This window comes from Ambystoma mexicanum, chromosome 13, assembly GCF_040938575.1.
Source record: "Ambystoma mexicanum isolate Mex_15411 chromosome 13, UKY_AmexF1_1, whole genome shotgun sequence".
NCBI lineage: Eukaryota > Metazoa > Chordata > Amphibia > Caudata > Ambystomatidae > Ambystoma > Ambystoma mexicanum.
Genome location: NC_090938.1, coordinates 233,847,144 through 233,864,913, shown reverse-complemented (window position 1 = coordinate 233,864,913; position 17,770 = coordinate 233,847,144). Strand labels below are relative to the sequence as shown.

Below are 17,770 nucleotides of genomic sequence, written 5' to 3'. Positions count from 1 at the left end.
TCGGCATAGAGAATAAGACTTACAAAGAAATTAAAACTGATAGTTTTCAGACCAGTCAATGTTTACATAATTTACAAAGTCTACTTGGCAGCTCAAAATGTCGTTCGTTGCCTTCTGCCAACTGAACACTCCTGAACTTAATTTCTGAGACCTCATGCAGACACCCTACTTGTGATCCCATCTAGAAACACGCCCTCTTCATCTCCACCAGGATTGCCCAGGGGTCACCATCCCATCTGCCAATTTCCAATTTTTCATACTTCACTGCAACCCGATTCTGCTGTCTTCTATAGAGCTCTGCTAGCGTTTTTTGACTTGGTTATCCCACTGTTCTTTGTGTCACTGAGCTCGTTTGAAGGCTACAGCCTGCAGTTAAACTTTTTGGCAAAATTAACAACTAATCTACAGTTTTGGGTGGGCGGAGTCAACAAGCTGGTTCTCACCTCTGCAGTCATGCGCTTGGCTCGTCTAGCAGGCACGCATGTCTCAGGTGGCTGAACAGACTGTCGCTGAATTATATCATGGGGCTTGTATTCCTTATCCTTCTCATCAGGGTTGAAGTCTTGCTTCTGCAGACACTGCAGGAAAAAAATAAAACACTGCTAGATTGCATGCGTTCACAGCTCACTGAATTCTGGTGCACATCATGAAACAAAATCTTTACAGTCCCATCTGAAAAAGCTAGCTTAATCAGCATATATGCATGATTTTTTTTAATTGAAATAGTGTGGTACTGGTGAGTAACTATTGTACCAGAGCCCAAGGAGGGGAAAAAATAAATGAAATAAGCATTCTTGAAAATAAAATGTACTTCATGCGTCAATTTAAAGCACTGAAATATAGTTTGCACTCAAAAACAAACACTTCTAACATGAAGGAACTTTACTTACCTGTAGCTCTTGTTATCCAGCATGGGTCTTGCATGGATTCACATGCTCATAAATATTGCCAGTCAGACTGGGAATCCTCAGTAAAATTAAAGCAGTTTAGCTTTAAGCTAAAAGCTACTCATCACTTTTGTAGCCTATCAGTGTCACCTTGGGACATACTGCCCCCACCCAATAACACTAGTCCACCCAAGCACCACCCCTGGTGGCCATCTTCAGACTTGCAGCCTCATCACAAGTTTGGCGTTATCCCGGCGCAACACTTTTAGCGTTACCGCTACTCGGTACAACACAAATTGTGCCTAGATCACGAGTAGTGGTATGGCTGTAAATCCCTATTCCAAATTGGGTCCATTGGACCCAATGGGTTGGGGTGGCGCCATTAGCGCTGCGCTAATAGTGCCGAAAACTGGCAGTAAGGAACAAGTTACTTACCTGTAACTGTTCTCCAGCATGGGTCTTGCATGGATTCACATGCTCATTCCCTGTCAGGCTGGGAATCCTCGGTAAAGAAAAAAAAACAATATCAGTTTAGTTTCTTATCCGTCTTTTAGTAGTAACCAATCACTGGTTTCTGGGACATACTGCCCCCATCCAATGACTGCCCTCTGCCTAAGCCCCGCCTCTGGCAGCCATCCTCAGATTTGGTAGCACGTAAAGTGGCAGTATGACCAAGTGAAGAGCCGAAGAGGGGTAGGAGGGAGGGTTCGCATGTAAATCCATGCCAGACCCATGCTGGAGAACAACAGTTAGAGGTAAGTAACTTGTTCCTTCTCCAGCATGGGTTCTGGCATGGATTCACATGCTCATGAATATAAGAATACATAGCAATACACACATGCACAACCACAGGAGGTGGCAAAGGCTCAACATTAAGCATTTCTTACCTCCTCACCAGGCTCACCTTAAGCGAACAGGTTGCGCAGCACTGCTTGGTTGACCCTGGACTCCTCCCTGGAATCCCAGTCAATGCAGTAGAATCTTGTGAAGGTGTGCGTCGACCTCCACGTAGTAGCCCTGCAGATGACCAGCAGGGGCACACCAGACAAGAATGCTGTGGTAGCAGCGACCGCTCTGGTCGAATGGGCTCTCGGACGGCCGGGCAACGGTCGGTTCACCAGCCGATGACAGTGCATGATGCAGCCGGAAAGCCATCTTGAAATGGAAGCCTTCAAGAGAGCCTTCCCTTGGTTCACAGGTCCAAAGTTCACAAACAGCTGTGATGTCCTCCGAAAACTCTTCGTTCGGTCCACGTAGAACTTCAGCGCTCTAGCTACATCCAGCGAGTGCAAAGTCCTCTCGGCCGGCGACGAAGGCGACGGGAAAAAGACTGGTAACACCAACGGCTTGTTGAGATGGAAGTCCGACGGCACCTTGGTCATGAGGGACGGGTGCGTCCTCAGCACTACCCTCGTATCGTGAAAGGTCAGGTATGGAGGCTTGCAGGATAGTGCCTGGATCTCTCCCACGCGTCGTGCGGAGGCGATGGCCACCAGGAACACTGTTTTCCACGACAGAAACTTCAACGGGGCCGAATGCAATGGCTCGAATGGCTGACCCATGTGCCTGGTCAGCACCACGTTGAGCTCCCACGCCGGGGCTGGCGCCTTCCCCGGCGGGAATGATCAACAGTCCCTTCATAAATTCCTTAACCAGGCGATGAGACCACAGGGATGACCTCCCTGTAGTCCTGGTGTATCGGGAAATCGCTGCCAGGTGCATCTTGATTGAAGCATGAGATCATCCAGTTTTGGCTAGCGACAGAAGGTACGGCAATACTTGAGGGGCTGTAATCTGCAGAGGGTTCATCTTCTGTGCACGGCACCAGATCGGGAACCTCTTCCACTTATGTCCGTAGCACGAGAGTGGAGGACGCCCTGGCCTTCGCAAGAACCTCTCTGCAGTCAGCCGGGATATCGTATCCTCCAAACTCTAGTGCTGCAGGAGCCAGGCCTGCAAGTTCAGCGACTCCAGGTCGTGATGAAGAATTGCGCCTCCTTCTCTGGAGATAAGATCTGCGTCCGTCGACAGCTTGACTGGTGGGGACGCTGACAAGTCCAGAACATCCGGGAACCTGATCTGTCTCGGCCACGCCAGTGCGACGAGGATCATTCTGCACTGGGACCTCTTGAGCTGGTTGAGGAGGCGGAGCAGCAATGGCAACGGAGGAAACGCATATAGGAACAGGCCGTCCCGGGGGAACAAGAAAGCATCGCCCATGCTCCTCGGTTGGGGAAACCTGCTGGAGAACCTCTGGCGCTTGGAGCTTGTCGCCGACGCGAACAGGTCGATCTGGGGTTTGCATAACCATATGCAAATCAGGCTTGGTCCCACCCCCAAAGGGGTAGTCCAGCCCGAACTGCTAGGTCACATCCCTTTTGCACGAGACCACAAGCATCCCCAGACATTTTTCAGCCTTGTTGGGCGTCATCAGTGAGGAGTAGCTTGGGTCTGTAGCCTGATTTGCATATGGTTTTTCCCCTTTTGTAATGGCTTGGCAGGCGAAGAACGATGGTCTGGAGGGTTGCCCAGAGCAATGCCAGAGGTCAAGATTTATTCTAAACCTTCCAGCCATCAACTTTTGTTTTGCTATTGTCACCCCAAGTGGGAAGGGTATGCCCAGACGTGGGTCCCTTGCCTGCTGGGCCTAGAGACCCAAGCTACTCCTCACTGATGACGCCCAACAAGGCTGAAACATGTCTGGGGATGCTTGTGGTCTCGTGCAAAAGGGATGTGACCTAGCAGTTCGGGCTGGACTGCCCCTTTGGGGTGGGACCAAGCCTGATTTGCATATGGTTTTTCCCCTTTTGTAATGGCTTGGCAGGCGAAGAACGATGGTCTGGGGGGTTTGCCCAGAGCAATGCCAGAGGTCAAGATTTATTCTAAACCTTCCAGCCATCAACTCTTGTTTTGCTACTTCCTTGGATAGGGCCAGGGCTCTGGTTCCGCCCTGCTTCCGGATGTATAACATCGTGGTGGTGTTGTCGGTGAAGATCCTCACCACCTTGCCCTTGAGGGACGGGAGAAAGGACCTGAGGGCCCAGAACACTGCCCGGAGCTCCAGGATGTTGATGTGGAGCGGCTTCTCCTCTGGGAGCCAAAGGCCTCTTGCGTGAAGATCTCCGGTGTGGGCTCCTCACCCCTCCAGGGAGGCATCCGTCGTCACAGTCGCCTGGTGGGCCGGGGTCTGAAAGTCTGTCCCCGCCGCTAGATGAGTACGGGTGCCCCACCACCGGATCGCTCGTCGGAAGGTCTCGTTGAGGGATGCTGACCTCGAAGCTGCCCGTCGCTTGAATCCAGCGGGCGTCTAGGAACTCCTGTAGAGGGCGCATCCGAAGCTTGCACAGGCGCACGAGATAAATGCAAGAGGACATCATCCCGAGGAGGGACTTGATGGACCTCACTCTGGCCACGTCCGTGGCCAGCAGACGCTACACCTTGCCTAGGATGGCCTTTGTCTTTTCCTCCGACGGCGAGGCCAGACGCGCCCCTGTCGAGCTTGGCTCCCAGAAACAGTGCTACTTGAGAGGGGACCAGGTGGGACTTGGGGAAGTTGGAGAACCCCCAGGTCAGTGAGCAGCTGGACGGTCTTCGCTGTGTTTTCTATGGCGAGCTCCCTTGTCCTTGCGCGGATGAGCCAATCGTCCAGTTAGGGATCGACGTGGATCCCCTACAGGCGCAGCTGCGCCGCCACTGGAGCATGGCACTTGGTGAAAACCCTGGGTGCCGACTTCAAACCGAACGGGAGGGCCTTGAACTGGTAGTGCCGCCCTTGGACCACGAACCTGAGGAACTTACGGTGTCCTTTTAGAATGGGAATGTGAAAGTATGCATCCTCCAAATCCGACGACAGGAAATCGCCCTCCTCCAGCTGTCCCAGCACGTGCTGGAGGGTGACCATCCGGAACTTCTGTGCCTTGATGTACTTGTTCAGTCGTCGCAGGTCTAGGATGGGTCGCCACCCTCCTGTCTTTCTCGAGGAAGTACCTTGAGTATACTCCGGAGCCTCTTTGAGACAAGCTCGATGGCACCTTTCTTGAGCATCGCCCTTACCTCCAACGCAGTTGAGGGACGTGGTTTTCTTTCCTGGGCACGGGAGGAATGCGGGGGCACTTTTTTAGGAATTCGAGGGCGTGCCACTGGGCCAGGGCGTCCAGCACCCAACGGTCGGTGGAGATGGACTCCCACACGCTGACGAACTTCGCCAGCCGGCCTCCCACCGGGGAGCTTCGGTGGGGGCCCGACACCACGGTCGGTTCAATCTTGCTTGGAGGACGCCTTGGCCTCCCTGGCAACAACGGCGGGATCCACCCGACTTGCGTCGTCCTCTATAGGCTTCCTGCGATGAGGAGCGGGCCGCTTGGCGGTACGTAGAGGAGCCACCGCCGAATCCCTTGCAGGCACCCTACTTGCCTCCGGAGCTCCGAAAGGACGGCCTTCGTTGCTGGAGAACTCCTAGGGCCTTAGCTGTCTGTGTCCGCCTTGATGGCTTGGAGGGACTCGTCCACCGTTTTCCCCAAACAGGTTGTTCTCGTCAAACGGCATGCCCAAAACCTTGGCTTTTACGTCCTGCCGGAAATCCGTCACCTTGAGCCACCCTCGTCTGAGGCAAACGCTGTTGCCTAGCTGGCAGAAACTGGTGTCGGCAATGTCCTTTGCCACAGTTCTGGCGCGGACCGACCCCACCTCACCTTCTTGCAAGATCTCCAGAGCCTCAGCCCTCTTGTCTGGTAGGAAGTCCAACAGGGGGGCGATCTTGTACCATAACTCCCTGTCGTAGCGGGCCACGATCGCGAGGGCATTGGCCGCCTTAATCATTGCCGCCGACGAGATAACTCGTCGTCCCATTGCATCCAGCTTCTTTCCTTCGCCGTCCGGCGGGGAAGTTGACGCCGAGGCCGATGCGCCCTCCCCCCCCCCGCTTTCTTCTTGGCCGCCGCTGAGACGACAGAGTCAGGGGTTGGTTGCGCCCTAGGGCACAAAGGTGCCGCGTCAGGGACCAGGTACTTCTCGTACGGATCCCTCTTGGCAGGCGTTTTAGACGGGTTCTTAAGAAGGGCGAGACCCTCGCCCCAGATGTCATCCAGCAGAGGCACAGCGAGGACCGTCTTCCTCTTGGCCTCGCGCCGTTGGTAAAGCAAACCTTCCTTCTCTTCGGGGCAGAGCTGAAAAAGCTCAGATGCCCTGGAGATCATAACGTGGAAAGACCCATTCTCGTCGGGCGGGGAGGCCCGGGCTGGAGGCGATGGGAGCTGCGCCCCGTCGTCGCCGCCATAGTCATCCGTACCAGTCATGGCCGTGTACGTTCCCGTGTCGTCCCCAGGTACGGGGGACGTGGGCAAAGGCTGAGCAGGCCGTGAGGGCTGAAAAGGTGGGGCTGGATGGGTCCGTCTTCTCTTGTTTTGGGGACTTTCCGACTGGCCTGGCTCTGGCTCCTCCGTCGGGCCTGGTTCCGACTCCTCAGTCAGTGGTAGGGGCAATCTCATCCTTATCTCCGAACATAAGGATTGTGTTGCCAACAAAATGGCCGCCGAGTTGGCCTGTGGCGCCGGAAGAGACGGTTGACTGGGAACCTTGCCGTCGCTCTGTAATCCCCTTCGTTGGGATCCCTCCCGTGGGACCGGGCCTCTTCGACACCCTCGTCGAGGCCCTCCAAGACTTCAACCAGTTCCTCCTCTGAGGCTGTGTCCCTGTCCACAATGGCCACCGGCTCCCCTCCCCCTCTTTTTCCGCCGGAGTCTTCACAGGGGTCTTCTCAATGGGCCGGAAAGAAGCTTCCCTCCGAGGTGGCAGGGAAACTCTGGGCCCCGAGGTCGCCTCCACTGGTGTAGCCTCCTCAGGCTGCGCCAGGGCTGCCGCGACTTCCTCGATAGAGGCCTTGGCCGGGTGAATCAAGGCCTTCACCACCTTCTGTGGGCCTGTGGCCTTCACCTTGGGGGGAGGGTCACCGCCTCGGTCCCCCTCGGCTGGATCCTTCGAGATCGACCGGGGCCTCTCGAAAAGCTTTGCCGGGTTCTCGGCCTTCCTCTTCCCTGAGCCAGAGTGTTGGCTCGTGGTTGATGGTGCTGGAGAGGATGCGCCCTGCCTGGCAGCCGAGGAGCCCGACCGCTCGCGCTCCCGGTGCCTGCGGAATCGCAGTGCTTTGCCATCGCCGGGGAGCACTCACAGGACTTCGAAGACCGCTCAGACGACTTCTTCTCACCCGAAGGGCTCTTTCCTTCCAGCCAGTTGGAGAGACGAAGGTGTCGGTCCCCGATGGTCCGTTCCGACATGTTCCCGCAAAACGCAGTCCTTCTCCACGTGCGTTTTGTCCTCATGAAGGCAGTAGAGACATCGAGTGCTCGCCCTCCTTGAACACATTCTGCAGCTGGCATCCAGGGCAAACCCTGAACAGCTTTCCGGGCGTCGAGCTTCCTTTCTCCTGGGCCATGTCCGGGTAGAAACTTCTGGACTCCAAGAAGCGCAACTCGACGAAAACTTCACCCTTGAGGGGCGTAGAAAATCCGAAACGGGTCCCCGTTGATCAGATGTAGACACGGTGGAGCTTGAGGCTCTATTTGACCGAAAAGCTCAAGAGCTAAACACGAGGACTCCCAACTCTTGAGCGTGCGGTAAAAATCAGAGGATGGCTGCCAGAGGCGGGGCTTAGGGAGAGGGCAGTCATTGGCTGGGGGCAGTATGACCCAGAAATCAGTGATTGGTTACTACTAAGAAAGACAGATCAGAAACTAAAACGGATACTGATACTGATTTTTTTCTTAATCGAGGATTCCCGGCCTGACGACGGGGAATGAGCATGTGAATCCATGCCAGACCCCATGCTGGAGAAGTGCAGATTTTTACCTCCAGCAAAAATCTGGAGGAAAAACTAACACTTCAAGCCCAACTCAAGATTTGGCCAACACTTAAATGCAGCGATATTGTCACTGCCGCATTTAAGGTCTGACCCCAAACCCGTGATGAGGCCCACGCTCAGGCACGTAAAGTAGCAGCACGAACGAAGAAGAGCCAGAGAGGGTTTGCATGCGAATCCATTAAAGACCCATGCTGGAGAACAAGAATGACAGGTAAGTAACTTGCTCCTTCTCCAGCATGGGGTCATACATGGATTCACGTGATCATGAATACAATTACACAGCAGTACATATACACAACCAAGGGATGTGGCAAGGCTCAAAGAAGCAACACTTACCACTGTAAGTGGTACCACTGGAACAGACTCACTTCAAACAGGCGCAGCACTTTGGCCGACCCAGGACTCCTCCCCAGAATCCCTGTCGATACAGTAGAATCTTGTGAAGATTTGGGTAGACCTCTACATAGCAATCCTGCAGATGTCGAGTAAGAAAACACCAGAAGAGAAAAGTTGTAGTCACTGTGATAGCTCTGGTTGAAAGAGCTCTCGGCCGGCCTGGAAGCAGTCTGTTAGCTAGACGATGGCAATGCATGAAACAGCTGGAGACAGAAGCCTTAGACAGGGCCTTCCAATGTACCACAGGACCAGAATTGACGAAAAGGTTGAGCAGTCTTTCAAAAGTCCTTTGTACGTGAAACAGAACTTCAGGGCATGAAACAACGCACAGTGAATGCAACGATCTTACAGCAGGTGAAGGATTCACAGAGAAAACTGGCAAAGAAAAAAAAATACTCTGATTAAAGCCTGATGCTACCTTTGGCAAGAAGGATGAGTTTGCAGAACCCCTTTAGCTGGGTGGAATGATAAATATGGAGGTTTACAGGAGTGAGCCTGCAGTTCCCTCATCAGCCTGGCTGACGTGAATGCCATCAGGAAGGCGGTTTTCCATGACAAAAACTTCAAAGAGGCCTGATGCATAGGTTCAAACAGCCGCCCCATCAGTTTTTCGACAGTACCACATTTAGTTCCCAAGCCGGAGCACAGGCTTCATTGGAGGGAGGGAATGATCTGATGAAGACCTTGAGGAACCCCTTAACAAGCCTGTACAACCACAGGGAGAGCTTGCCTGGAGCCCGAGTGTACCAGGAAATGGCAGGAGGATAGTCTGACTGAGGCATGGGCAGTGGCAGACTTGGTCAACCAGAGCAGATACGAGAGAAGCTGCTGAGTGGTCGCGCACAGCAGAGAAATCTTCTGTGGCCAGCACCACACTGTAAAGCACTTCCAATTGGATTTGAAGCAAGCAAGCTTAGCGGTGGCCCTTGCCTTTGCGAGAATTTTCTTGCATTCCAAAGACTGCGAGTAGTGTCCAAACTCTAGGGCTGCAGGAGCCAGGCTGTGGGGCTCAGGCACTGGTCCAGGATTGACCCCTTCTCTGGAGAGGATGCCTGAAGTAGGGACAGTTTGATGGCTGGTGCCACCAACAGAGGAAAGTCTGAGAACCAGATCTGCCTGGACCACAACAGAGAAATGAGCGCCATCTTGCAGTGCCGACTTCAGAGTGTGCTGATCACACGCAGCAAAAGCGGAATTGGAGGGAAGCATACAGGAAGAAGCCCTCCCTAGGAAACAAGACAGCGTCCCCCAGAATCCTTGGCTGAGGATACCTGTTGGCACGTTGACACTTTGCGTTGGTAGCTGTAACAATGAGGTCGATTTGAGTGTGACCACTGAGACAAGACACTTAAGCTTTTTGAAGCTCTAATTCGTGGCAGGACTTCAGCTCCAGGCTGAGAGTCCACGGTGGTGTTCTGGACGCCTGGCAGGTAAAATGGGACAAGAAGAACAACTACCTACCAACTAGTAACTATCTTCGACAGGATGTTCCTCCAACGTCCTCCACATCTTTGACATGTAATGTCCACAGCTGTGTAGTTCGGAAACTTTCATCAGAGGGCATCCTGCGTCGATGGCGTTGTGTCGATGCCCCTCGAAGGCGACATCACCGGATGTTATAAATCGGACGCACGGCACCCTTAGCCTCAGTTTATGTATTTCCCCCCCATAACGTGCAACATAGATAAATCCAATGCCTGCTTGACTGCAAACAGCCATGCAGAACCGTAAGCTGCAATTGCATAGGAAATTCACCAGAGGGGCAGGCTGGGAGAGCGATGCGGAATACGTTGGAGGAAATATCCAGTATAAAGAACGTTACCAGTTGGTAGGTAACTTGTTCTTCGAATGGATTGTGTCCTCCAACGTATTCCACATATTTGACAGACTCCCAAAGCAGTACCAGAAAATGGAGGAGGGAAAAGAATTTGGAGTACCCAATCAGATGGCAGAATAAAGAACCGCCTTACCACAGGCCATATCTTGACCATGAAGAGTATCAAGGGAGAAATGTTTAACAAAGGTGTGGATAGAAGCCCATCTGGCTGCATCACAAATGTTCCGAATCGGAACTCCACTCTGCAGGGCTGTGGAAGTAGCCACACCCCTAGAGGAATGAGCTCGCAACCCAGCAGGAGGGTCCTTACCCACCAAATGGTAACATTCAGTAATTTTGAGGATAATCCACCTGGACCAGGCCTGTTTTGTAACAGCCTGGCCCAATCGATGACCAGCATACCCCACAAAGAGTTGATCGTCCACTCTGACCCTGGACATCCTAGAAATATAAAAGCTGAGCGCTCTCCTAGGATCCAACCTATGGGCTCCTCATCCTTCCCAGGAGGAGGATAGAAAGAAGGAAGAACCACTTTTTGGCTCAAATGAAAAGTCACACTACCTTGGTTAGAAAGGATGACGTACCCTCAGTACATCCCCATCCTTGTGGAACACAGTAAAGGGCGGCTTCGATGAAAGTGCCTGCAATTCACTCACTCTGCGAGCGGAAGTAACCGCAACCAAGAACACAGTCTTGAAAGACAACCTCAAAGGACAAGAGTGCAAACGCTCAAACGGAGCACCCATAAGGAATTTCAAAACCAAATTCAGATCCAAACTGGTACCTGGAAAGGGGCCGTCGGGACCACATTAGTGAGGCATTTAAGAAATTGAGAAACCAAAGGAATCTTAAAGTAAGAACATAACCTTTAATGGTACCCACTTGAAGGCCCCTATGAGCCAAAGAAAGTAAAAAAGACAAAACCATGGGAACGGAACACTGAAAAGGATCAACATTTTGTTGATCTGCACCAGTCGCAGAACTTACGCCAACGGTACAGGGATTTTGTTGCTGTCCGCAAGCAAAACCTCCATCACGTCATCCAGGAGGTCCCAATCCTTATACCTCAACCTTTCAGATACCAAGCGTGAAGGTTGAGGGTCCTGCCCTCTGGATGGAGTAACTGACCCCATACCCCTCTCCCTTGCAAAATAGAGCAGATCCTCTCGGTAGGGAAGGCGGCTGTTAGGCAGAATCTTGTGCAGTTCCCTTGGGGAACACTGCAAAAAGATTAAGACTACAGGAGTAAGCAGTAAACCCAATTGGTAGCAGTGTGCACCACCCAGATTTACCTGGTAGCTGTGGCTGAGCAGTCAGACTTCTCTCAAGTAGAATAGGGCAGAATATAGAGTATACACAATAGGGCTAAAAACACCGTAGAGCAAACAAACACTGACCAGAGCTTTGTATCAAAAGTATATATTTGACACACTTAAGGCAATATACTAGCACTCTAAATCAAAAGTTAAAACACAGTCAAGTAAAGTATACACACCTCCCTTGATAACGATCAGACAAGTCAGAGTTAAAACATCACGATTTGTTACAGATGTGAGCGCATAACCTGGTGGCACTCCAATAGTTTAGTTAAAGGGAGAGAAGAAGGCAGAGCATAGAAATAAAACAGGTCCCAACACTTTTAGGAGTTCTCAGCAAGGGAATAAAGGCAGTAAATACTGTAGAGCCAAAGTTAATGGGCCAGGCCCACTTTAAAGGGAGCAAAGCGAAATGTGCCCAGGATCACACGGTTTAAAATGCACGAAAAGTCTTTGCAGAATGTTCAAAAGAGGTTGGGGGTGATTCAAGAAGGTAAAGTTAGAAGGTCTGAGGCCAAACCAGTTGGCAAGCAAAGGATTTAAGGGTCATCTTAGGCAAACCGAAGAAAGGGAGGCCAGGCAGGACACAGTACCTTAAACAGAGAGGAGGCTCCAGCGGTGGCAGTTCCTGGCAGTGTTTGCAGTTTGTTGTTTCGACCAGGGGAAGAGGATCTCGTCGAGGAGAAAACGTGGAGTCATTGCACTGCACAGGGATGAAACCAGCCGCGGAGTTCGTCAATAAAAGGTGCGTTCCTTTTATTCGTGGTCAAAGTGATGAAGCTTGGCTATCCAGCCGCCGGGGTGTTTGGCACAGGCGATTCGACCAAGAGACGCCTTTGGAAGGCAAAAAGTGTGAACTGGTTGGTCCCACCAGCTCAGAGGAAGAAGACACGTCCAGCAGAAGATCTTCTCTTGTCGGCAAAGTGGTGAGGTAGTTGCAGCAGGGCTTCACCGGTGGCGTCAGTGCAGATGGCTCAGCTTCTTCCCTCTTCGGATTCTTAAGTCCTGTGGCGACTGTTCCAGTCCCAAAGGCCCTGCTTTTATGCAGCAAAACCCCCATTCATCAGCCTAGCTGTCAATCACACATGCTAAGTGGTGAGCCGGGCGGCTCACCACTGGGCCAATCAGAGTAGAGTGCGACTTGGGTTGCCGAGGCAACGCAGTTCAGGGTGCCAATTCCCCCCCTCCACCCTTCCTGTGGAACCCAGACAGAGTGGCACCATTTGGAAGGCTTCTGTGGAGAAGCCCGCCAAAAAAAGTGGAACAAAGGGCTTGACCATGGGCAGAGTTACAGAGACGGACACGAACGCCATTTTAGAAAAGTGTTCTGGCAAAAAGACCCAACCGTTAATTTAGTATTAAATAAACCAGCAGTATCTTTAACATTGCACCAAAAAGTGGTGCGTTTAAAATCAATGGGAAAATCCCATAGAGACTATTCTGGTGGAATATTTCGCGTGGTAACCCCTGCCACCAGCCAGAAACTCGACAAGGGGGGACTGGACAGTGCCCCCTTGAAAACAGACCCAGGGGCAATAGAATTAATCCCTTCCACAATATGATGGTTTGCACTGGTTCTGTTCACAATTTAGGACTAGTAAAGTCAATGGTGACTTTACATGCCCTGGGAGACAGTAGTCATTCCCAGGGTATGGAGTCTATGTTTGGGGGTCAGTAGGACACCCCTGTGTTACTGCACTGAGGGTGCTGTGTAACAAAAAATAGATGATACCCTATGGAGCAGAAAGAAAACCAGATAGCCCATAAGCACACAAAAAGTCAGACACATACCTCAAATCATGCCCAAGAGTGGGAGGAAAAGAGTCACACTCTTAGCAGGAGATAAAAACAAACCCCAAAAATCCAGCAAAGCTGCTGGGGGACTCACTAAGTTTGGGAAATTAGCCTTATAAAAGAATTCTCCCAACAGCGGCGTGGAGGGCAGATGGACATTTCTAGAAGAAGGTCTGGCTACCACGCTCTCCAAACCCAATCTAGAGCAATGAGGATCATGTGGGATCCGAACCTCCGTAACCTCCTTAAAACTTGAGGAATGACAGGGACTGGAGGAAACACATACAGCAGTGGGAATGACCAATCCACCACAAATGCATCCAAGACTCCTCGGAGGAAATTATCTTGAGCAGAATCTCTCGCACTTCGTTGGCACTGGTGGCGAAGAGATCCACTTGTGGGGTTCCCCAAGGGCGAAGATCTCCAGAAGCACTTCCTCAGCCAACTCCCACTCGTGAGAGATCGTGCTCTGCCTTCTCAGAGCGTCCACCGCCACATTGTCCTCTCCAGCCAGATTAACTGCCGAGAGTGAAATCTCCTGCTGAATTGCCCAGAACCAGAGCTGCATTGCCTCTCTGCACAATGGGAGTGATCCTACCCCCCTTTTTTGTTGAGGTAATGCATGGCCACGTCATGATCAGGACGGTCTTCCCCCACACACATGGCAGAAAAGCCTTCAGGGCCAGCCTGATGGCCCACAGCTCTGAAAGGTTGATGTGGAGTTTGGACTTCGACAGAGACCAACGACCGCTGGCAGTCAAGTCCTTGGCATGAGCTCCCCATCCTGTGAGGGGAAGCAGTCGTCACTGCAGTCACCTCCAGCCATGGATGCCAAAACAGTTCCCCTTCCCTTTCAGACTCCCCTCGTTGGTCCACCCCAGAAGATCCCGGGAGAACGAGAGTGGAATCAGAACGGGATCCGACATCTTGCCCGAGAACTGCTACCACTGCATCTTGAGGACCCATTGCAGGGATCTCCTCAGCCTGGCTCCTGGCACCAGAAAAATGCAGGATGCTAGGAGGCCGAGCAACCTTAAGAATTCGAAAGCCGGGAGACTCTGGGCATGTTTAAACTTGTTCCCCATCTGCACAATGTGATGAGCCCTTACCTTGGGAGGCGAGCAGTTCCCCAAGGACGTGTCCAACACAGCCCTGATGTACTGGAGCTGTTGTGAAGGTGTCGGATGAGACTTCTTGAAATTGAGGGAGCGGCAGCTGAGACTGAGGTGAGCCAATGCTTGCTCTGGAGAGTGCGCATGGATCAGCCAGTCGTACAGATTGGGGTAGACGTGAAGCCCCCCCGTCTCCCTGAGATACGCTGCCACCACCACCACCCTTAGCTTGGTGAAGACCCTCGGGCGGAGGTCAATCCGAATGACAGGACACAAAACTGAAAGTGCGAGTCGCCAGCAGCGAACCTCAGGTACTTTGTGCTTCGGATTAATCAGCACATGAAAGTAAGCATCCTGTAGGTCCAGAGACACCAACCAATCCTGAAGTTGAAGGGCCTGGAGGACTTGAGAAAACGTAACCATCTTGAACTTGCCCTTCCTGAGAAGTTTGTTCAACCAACGTAAATCCAGGATGGGTCTCAATCCTCCGTCTTTCTTTGGAATCAAAAAATATGGGGAATACCAGCCCTTGTTCCTCTCCACTACAGGCACCAGTTCTATAGTGCCTTTCTCTAGCAGGGTCAAGATTTCCTGCACAAGGAGCGGATCTGGAAGCTTCAAAGAGATTCCCCAGTGGATTGTTGTGAGGCTGCTTTAGGAAGGGAAGGCAGTAACCGTGGGCTATTGTATCCAGAACCTACGCATCCGAAGTAATGGCTTGCCATTTGTCGAGATGCTGACAACCTGCCCCCAACCGGCGAACAATGGAACATGGCCTCAGTTTTGCAGCTGCAGTAGAGTACCCATGGGTGCCCATTTCGTCAAAATGGCCCTGGTCTTTTTTCGCCATTTTTTGTCGGAAAGGTCCTTCTTGAGATTTACTCTGCGCGCCAAACCAGTTTTGCTCCCTTTGTTCGTTATTTGGGGGGACTCACGAGTGAAGCCCGCCTCTGGCTCCAGTATGTCTGGCACGAGGTGAGGGAGGTGCCCGGAACTCCCTGTGCTTAATCCCCTTGGTTACAGGAATGCACCCAAAGGTGATTGGCAAGTCGACCACTGGACGAAGGAATCCAAAGAAGAACTTGGAAGAGACGCCTGCTGCAACTCCTGGACCGTTCATTTGCCCGGTGAAGCCCTGCTGCTGTGCTGAAGCTCTGAATTTGCGTCGACTAGAGAAGCCCTGCAAGGACGACTTCTCCCTTTGAATTGGTGGGACCAATCAACTTCAAAATAAGCCCGTTTGGACATCCTCTCAAAGCTGGTTGTATTTGAGCTGCTGCTGAAACCGAAATACCAGGGAGGGGGGGGGGACACCAGATTGTGTGCATTGCTTTTAAGTCGGTCCCGAGCGACAGGAAGATCCTCTGGGCCTCGCTGATGCAGGACTGACAAAGCCTGAGCCACAACAGAGTGCTGGACCACAGATGTGAGGAAAATCTAAAGTGGTATCCGAGAACTGCAGTGTTGCCATTTGTTAGACGCAAGGAGCTGCAACACCGAAGAACCGCTGAATCGAAGTTTGCCCATTGCTGCTGCGGACCTTCCCATTGTAGAGCAGGAGTCCAAGACATCCTCCCTCTTGTCCCCACAACTGAGGCTCAGGAACACCAGGATTGCAGATCTGCACAGGAACAGAAGGCAGCTGGAACCATTTCTTCTAACCAGAGATATTGTAAAGTCTAAGAACTTCCCTCTTGTTGTGTAGCCTTAATTGCTCTCAGTTGAGAGCAGTCTTTGTTACCTTGCAGAGTTGCTAAAGTTTGGCACCTCACAAGCCTCCAGGCTTGTGGCCCTTCGAGTTTTCTATTTTTCTACAAACATTTCTTAAAATCATTGATCAAGACTTACCTGCAAAGATTTTCAGCTCCCCTTGAAATTGTGCTATTAACATTCGCTGTCCTGGCTCCCTGAGAGACTCTTTACCTCTGACTTTATGCTTTGGCTTTCCCCCAGGAAAAGCCAAATTTACTCTGCTTTGGAAGTTTCTTAAACATACTTACCTGTTTATGAATTATATGTTAACCTTTGGTTTATCTTTACACCAAGCTCAGTATTGCTATGAATGTACCAGTGAAGTCAATGTCCAGTGTCCTAGCTATTTTAGTCACCTGAGGGTGTAGGAAGTGTGCGTCATCCCCAATGGGCATCATCTGATTTATAGAAACTATGTGTGTTTTAAAGTATATTAAAGTGTTAAATATTTTGCTCCCTTTCTGAAGGTTTATATATCTGACACTGAAATAAATGAATAATTGTTTTATCAAGAAACCTTGAGTAGAAGTGTTTATTTGGATAACTGTATTGTGAAACTGTTCCAACCTTACTGCTCACATTGACCCCTCTTGAGATGAGCTTGGCTGCTCAGCCATACTACTAACCTGTGTAGTTCAGACTTGTAGCAAAGGTTGGGTCCCTATTGCCAGGAGGTCAAGGTTATTGTAGTGCACCCAAAGGGTACTGCATACAATCTTGCCGAACACGGTTCAACTGCAGCGTTCTTTTTCTTGGTCCAGTGTGGTTGGATGGTCTCGCTATTCATGATCTCCCTGGAACAAATGTGAGTGGTGGAAGAGGGCCTGGAGGGATGATGGGGTTGGGGGAGCTGACTTAGCTGATCTTGGCCAACTGGTCAGGGGATTGGGAGCAGGTTTTGGGGCACCTTGAAAAAGGGGGTAGGTGGTGCGCCTAAAAGGGGGCCCAAATTGGACCATAAAGTATAGTAGCACCTGTATTTGGGACACCTGGATAGCGGGAGAAACGCCTAAATGGGGATACAACAGTTGACTGTAAAATACAGTAGCAACTAGATTTGGGAGATCTGGAAAGAAGGTGAAACGCCTAGATGGGGAATAGCAATGTAGGCAGTAGCTTTAAGTGTTCTTATACCAGGGCGGAGGGGTGAATCCCTTTTGCCAAGTGTACAACATTTGCCTAGATGAAATGTTGCTACCTGACGCAATCTGACTGGACGAACACAATCTAAGAGTGACTCGTACTAAACTTCACAATTCCATCTCAGTGTGGCGCATGGTTAAACTTCATCTGGCCGGGGGGGTGGGGGGGGACTCCTAAATTGGGGCACAACAGTAAATGCAAAACACCTAAAGCTTGGTACACAGCAGTGAGAAATATTTACTAGCTGGAAAATGTTGCTATGTCATGTACGTGAGGAGAGTGGCAGGGCTTTTGGAATGCAGTGATTGCTGTACTCCCCTCCCCACCCAGGCAACTCTTACCTTGTCAGTCGCTGCTGTAATTGGTTCTAATGCGCTAACTACCCAGAGGTTTCTATGCACGGACCCGGGGATCGAAACCTGTATTGCTCTGGCTCGTCTCGTTTCCAAGGCAAGTTTATTGTCCATGAGCTATCCTCCCAAGACGGGTGGACGGTGGCACGCTTTCCAGGCGAACACCGGCAAACCAGTCTGGACCTGCTTCTTCAGGAGATGCCCTTTGCCTTGGGGCCTTAGCCGGGCTGCCCGGCTAAGGCCTGCCCTGGGGTACACTGTTAAGTGGAACTTCCCTCTGAGGAGGACCCAATCGGCAGAAGGGGGGCATGCAGGGAGAGGGAA

The 17,770-nt window shown here is 51.5% G+C and overlaps 1 protein-coding gene across 3 annotated transcripts in view; it reads right to left on the bottom strand.

Annotated features, from left to right (window-relative positions):
• Positions 1-17,770, bottom strand: part of KDM5B (lysine demethylase 5B) — a 1,291,824-nt gene that overhangs the window by 971,645 nt on the left and 302,409 nt on the right. For all 3 annotated transcript variants that reach the window (XM_069633695.1, XM_069633694.1, XM_069633693.1), the window contains one exon: positions 444-578. In XM_069633695.1, coding sequence (XP_069489796.1) covers positions 444-578 — 135 coding nt within the window. The remainder of the gene's footprint in view (positions 1-443; positions 579-17,770) is intronic.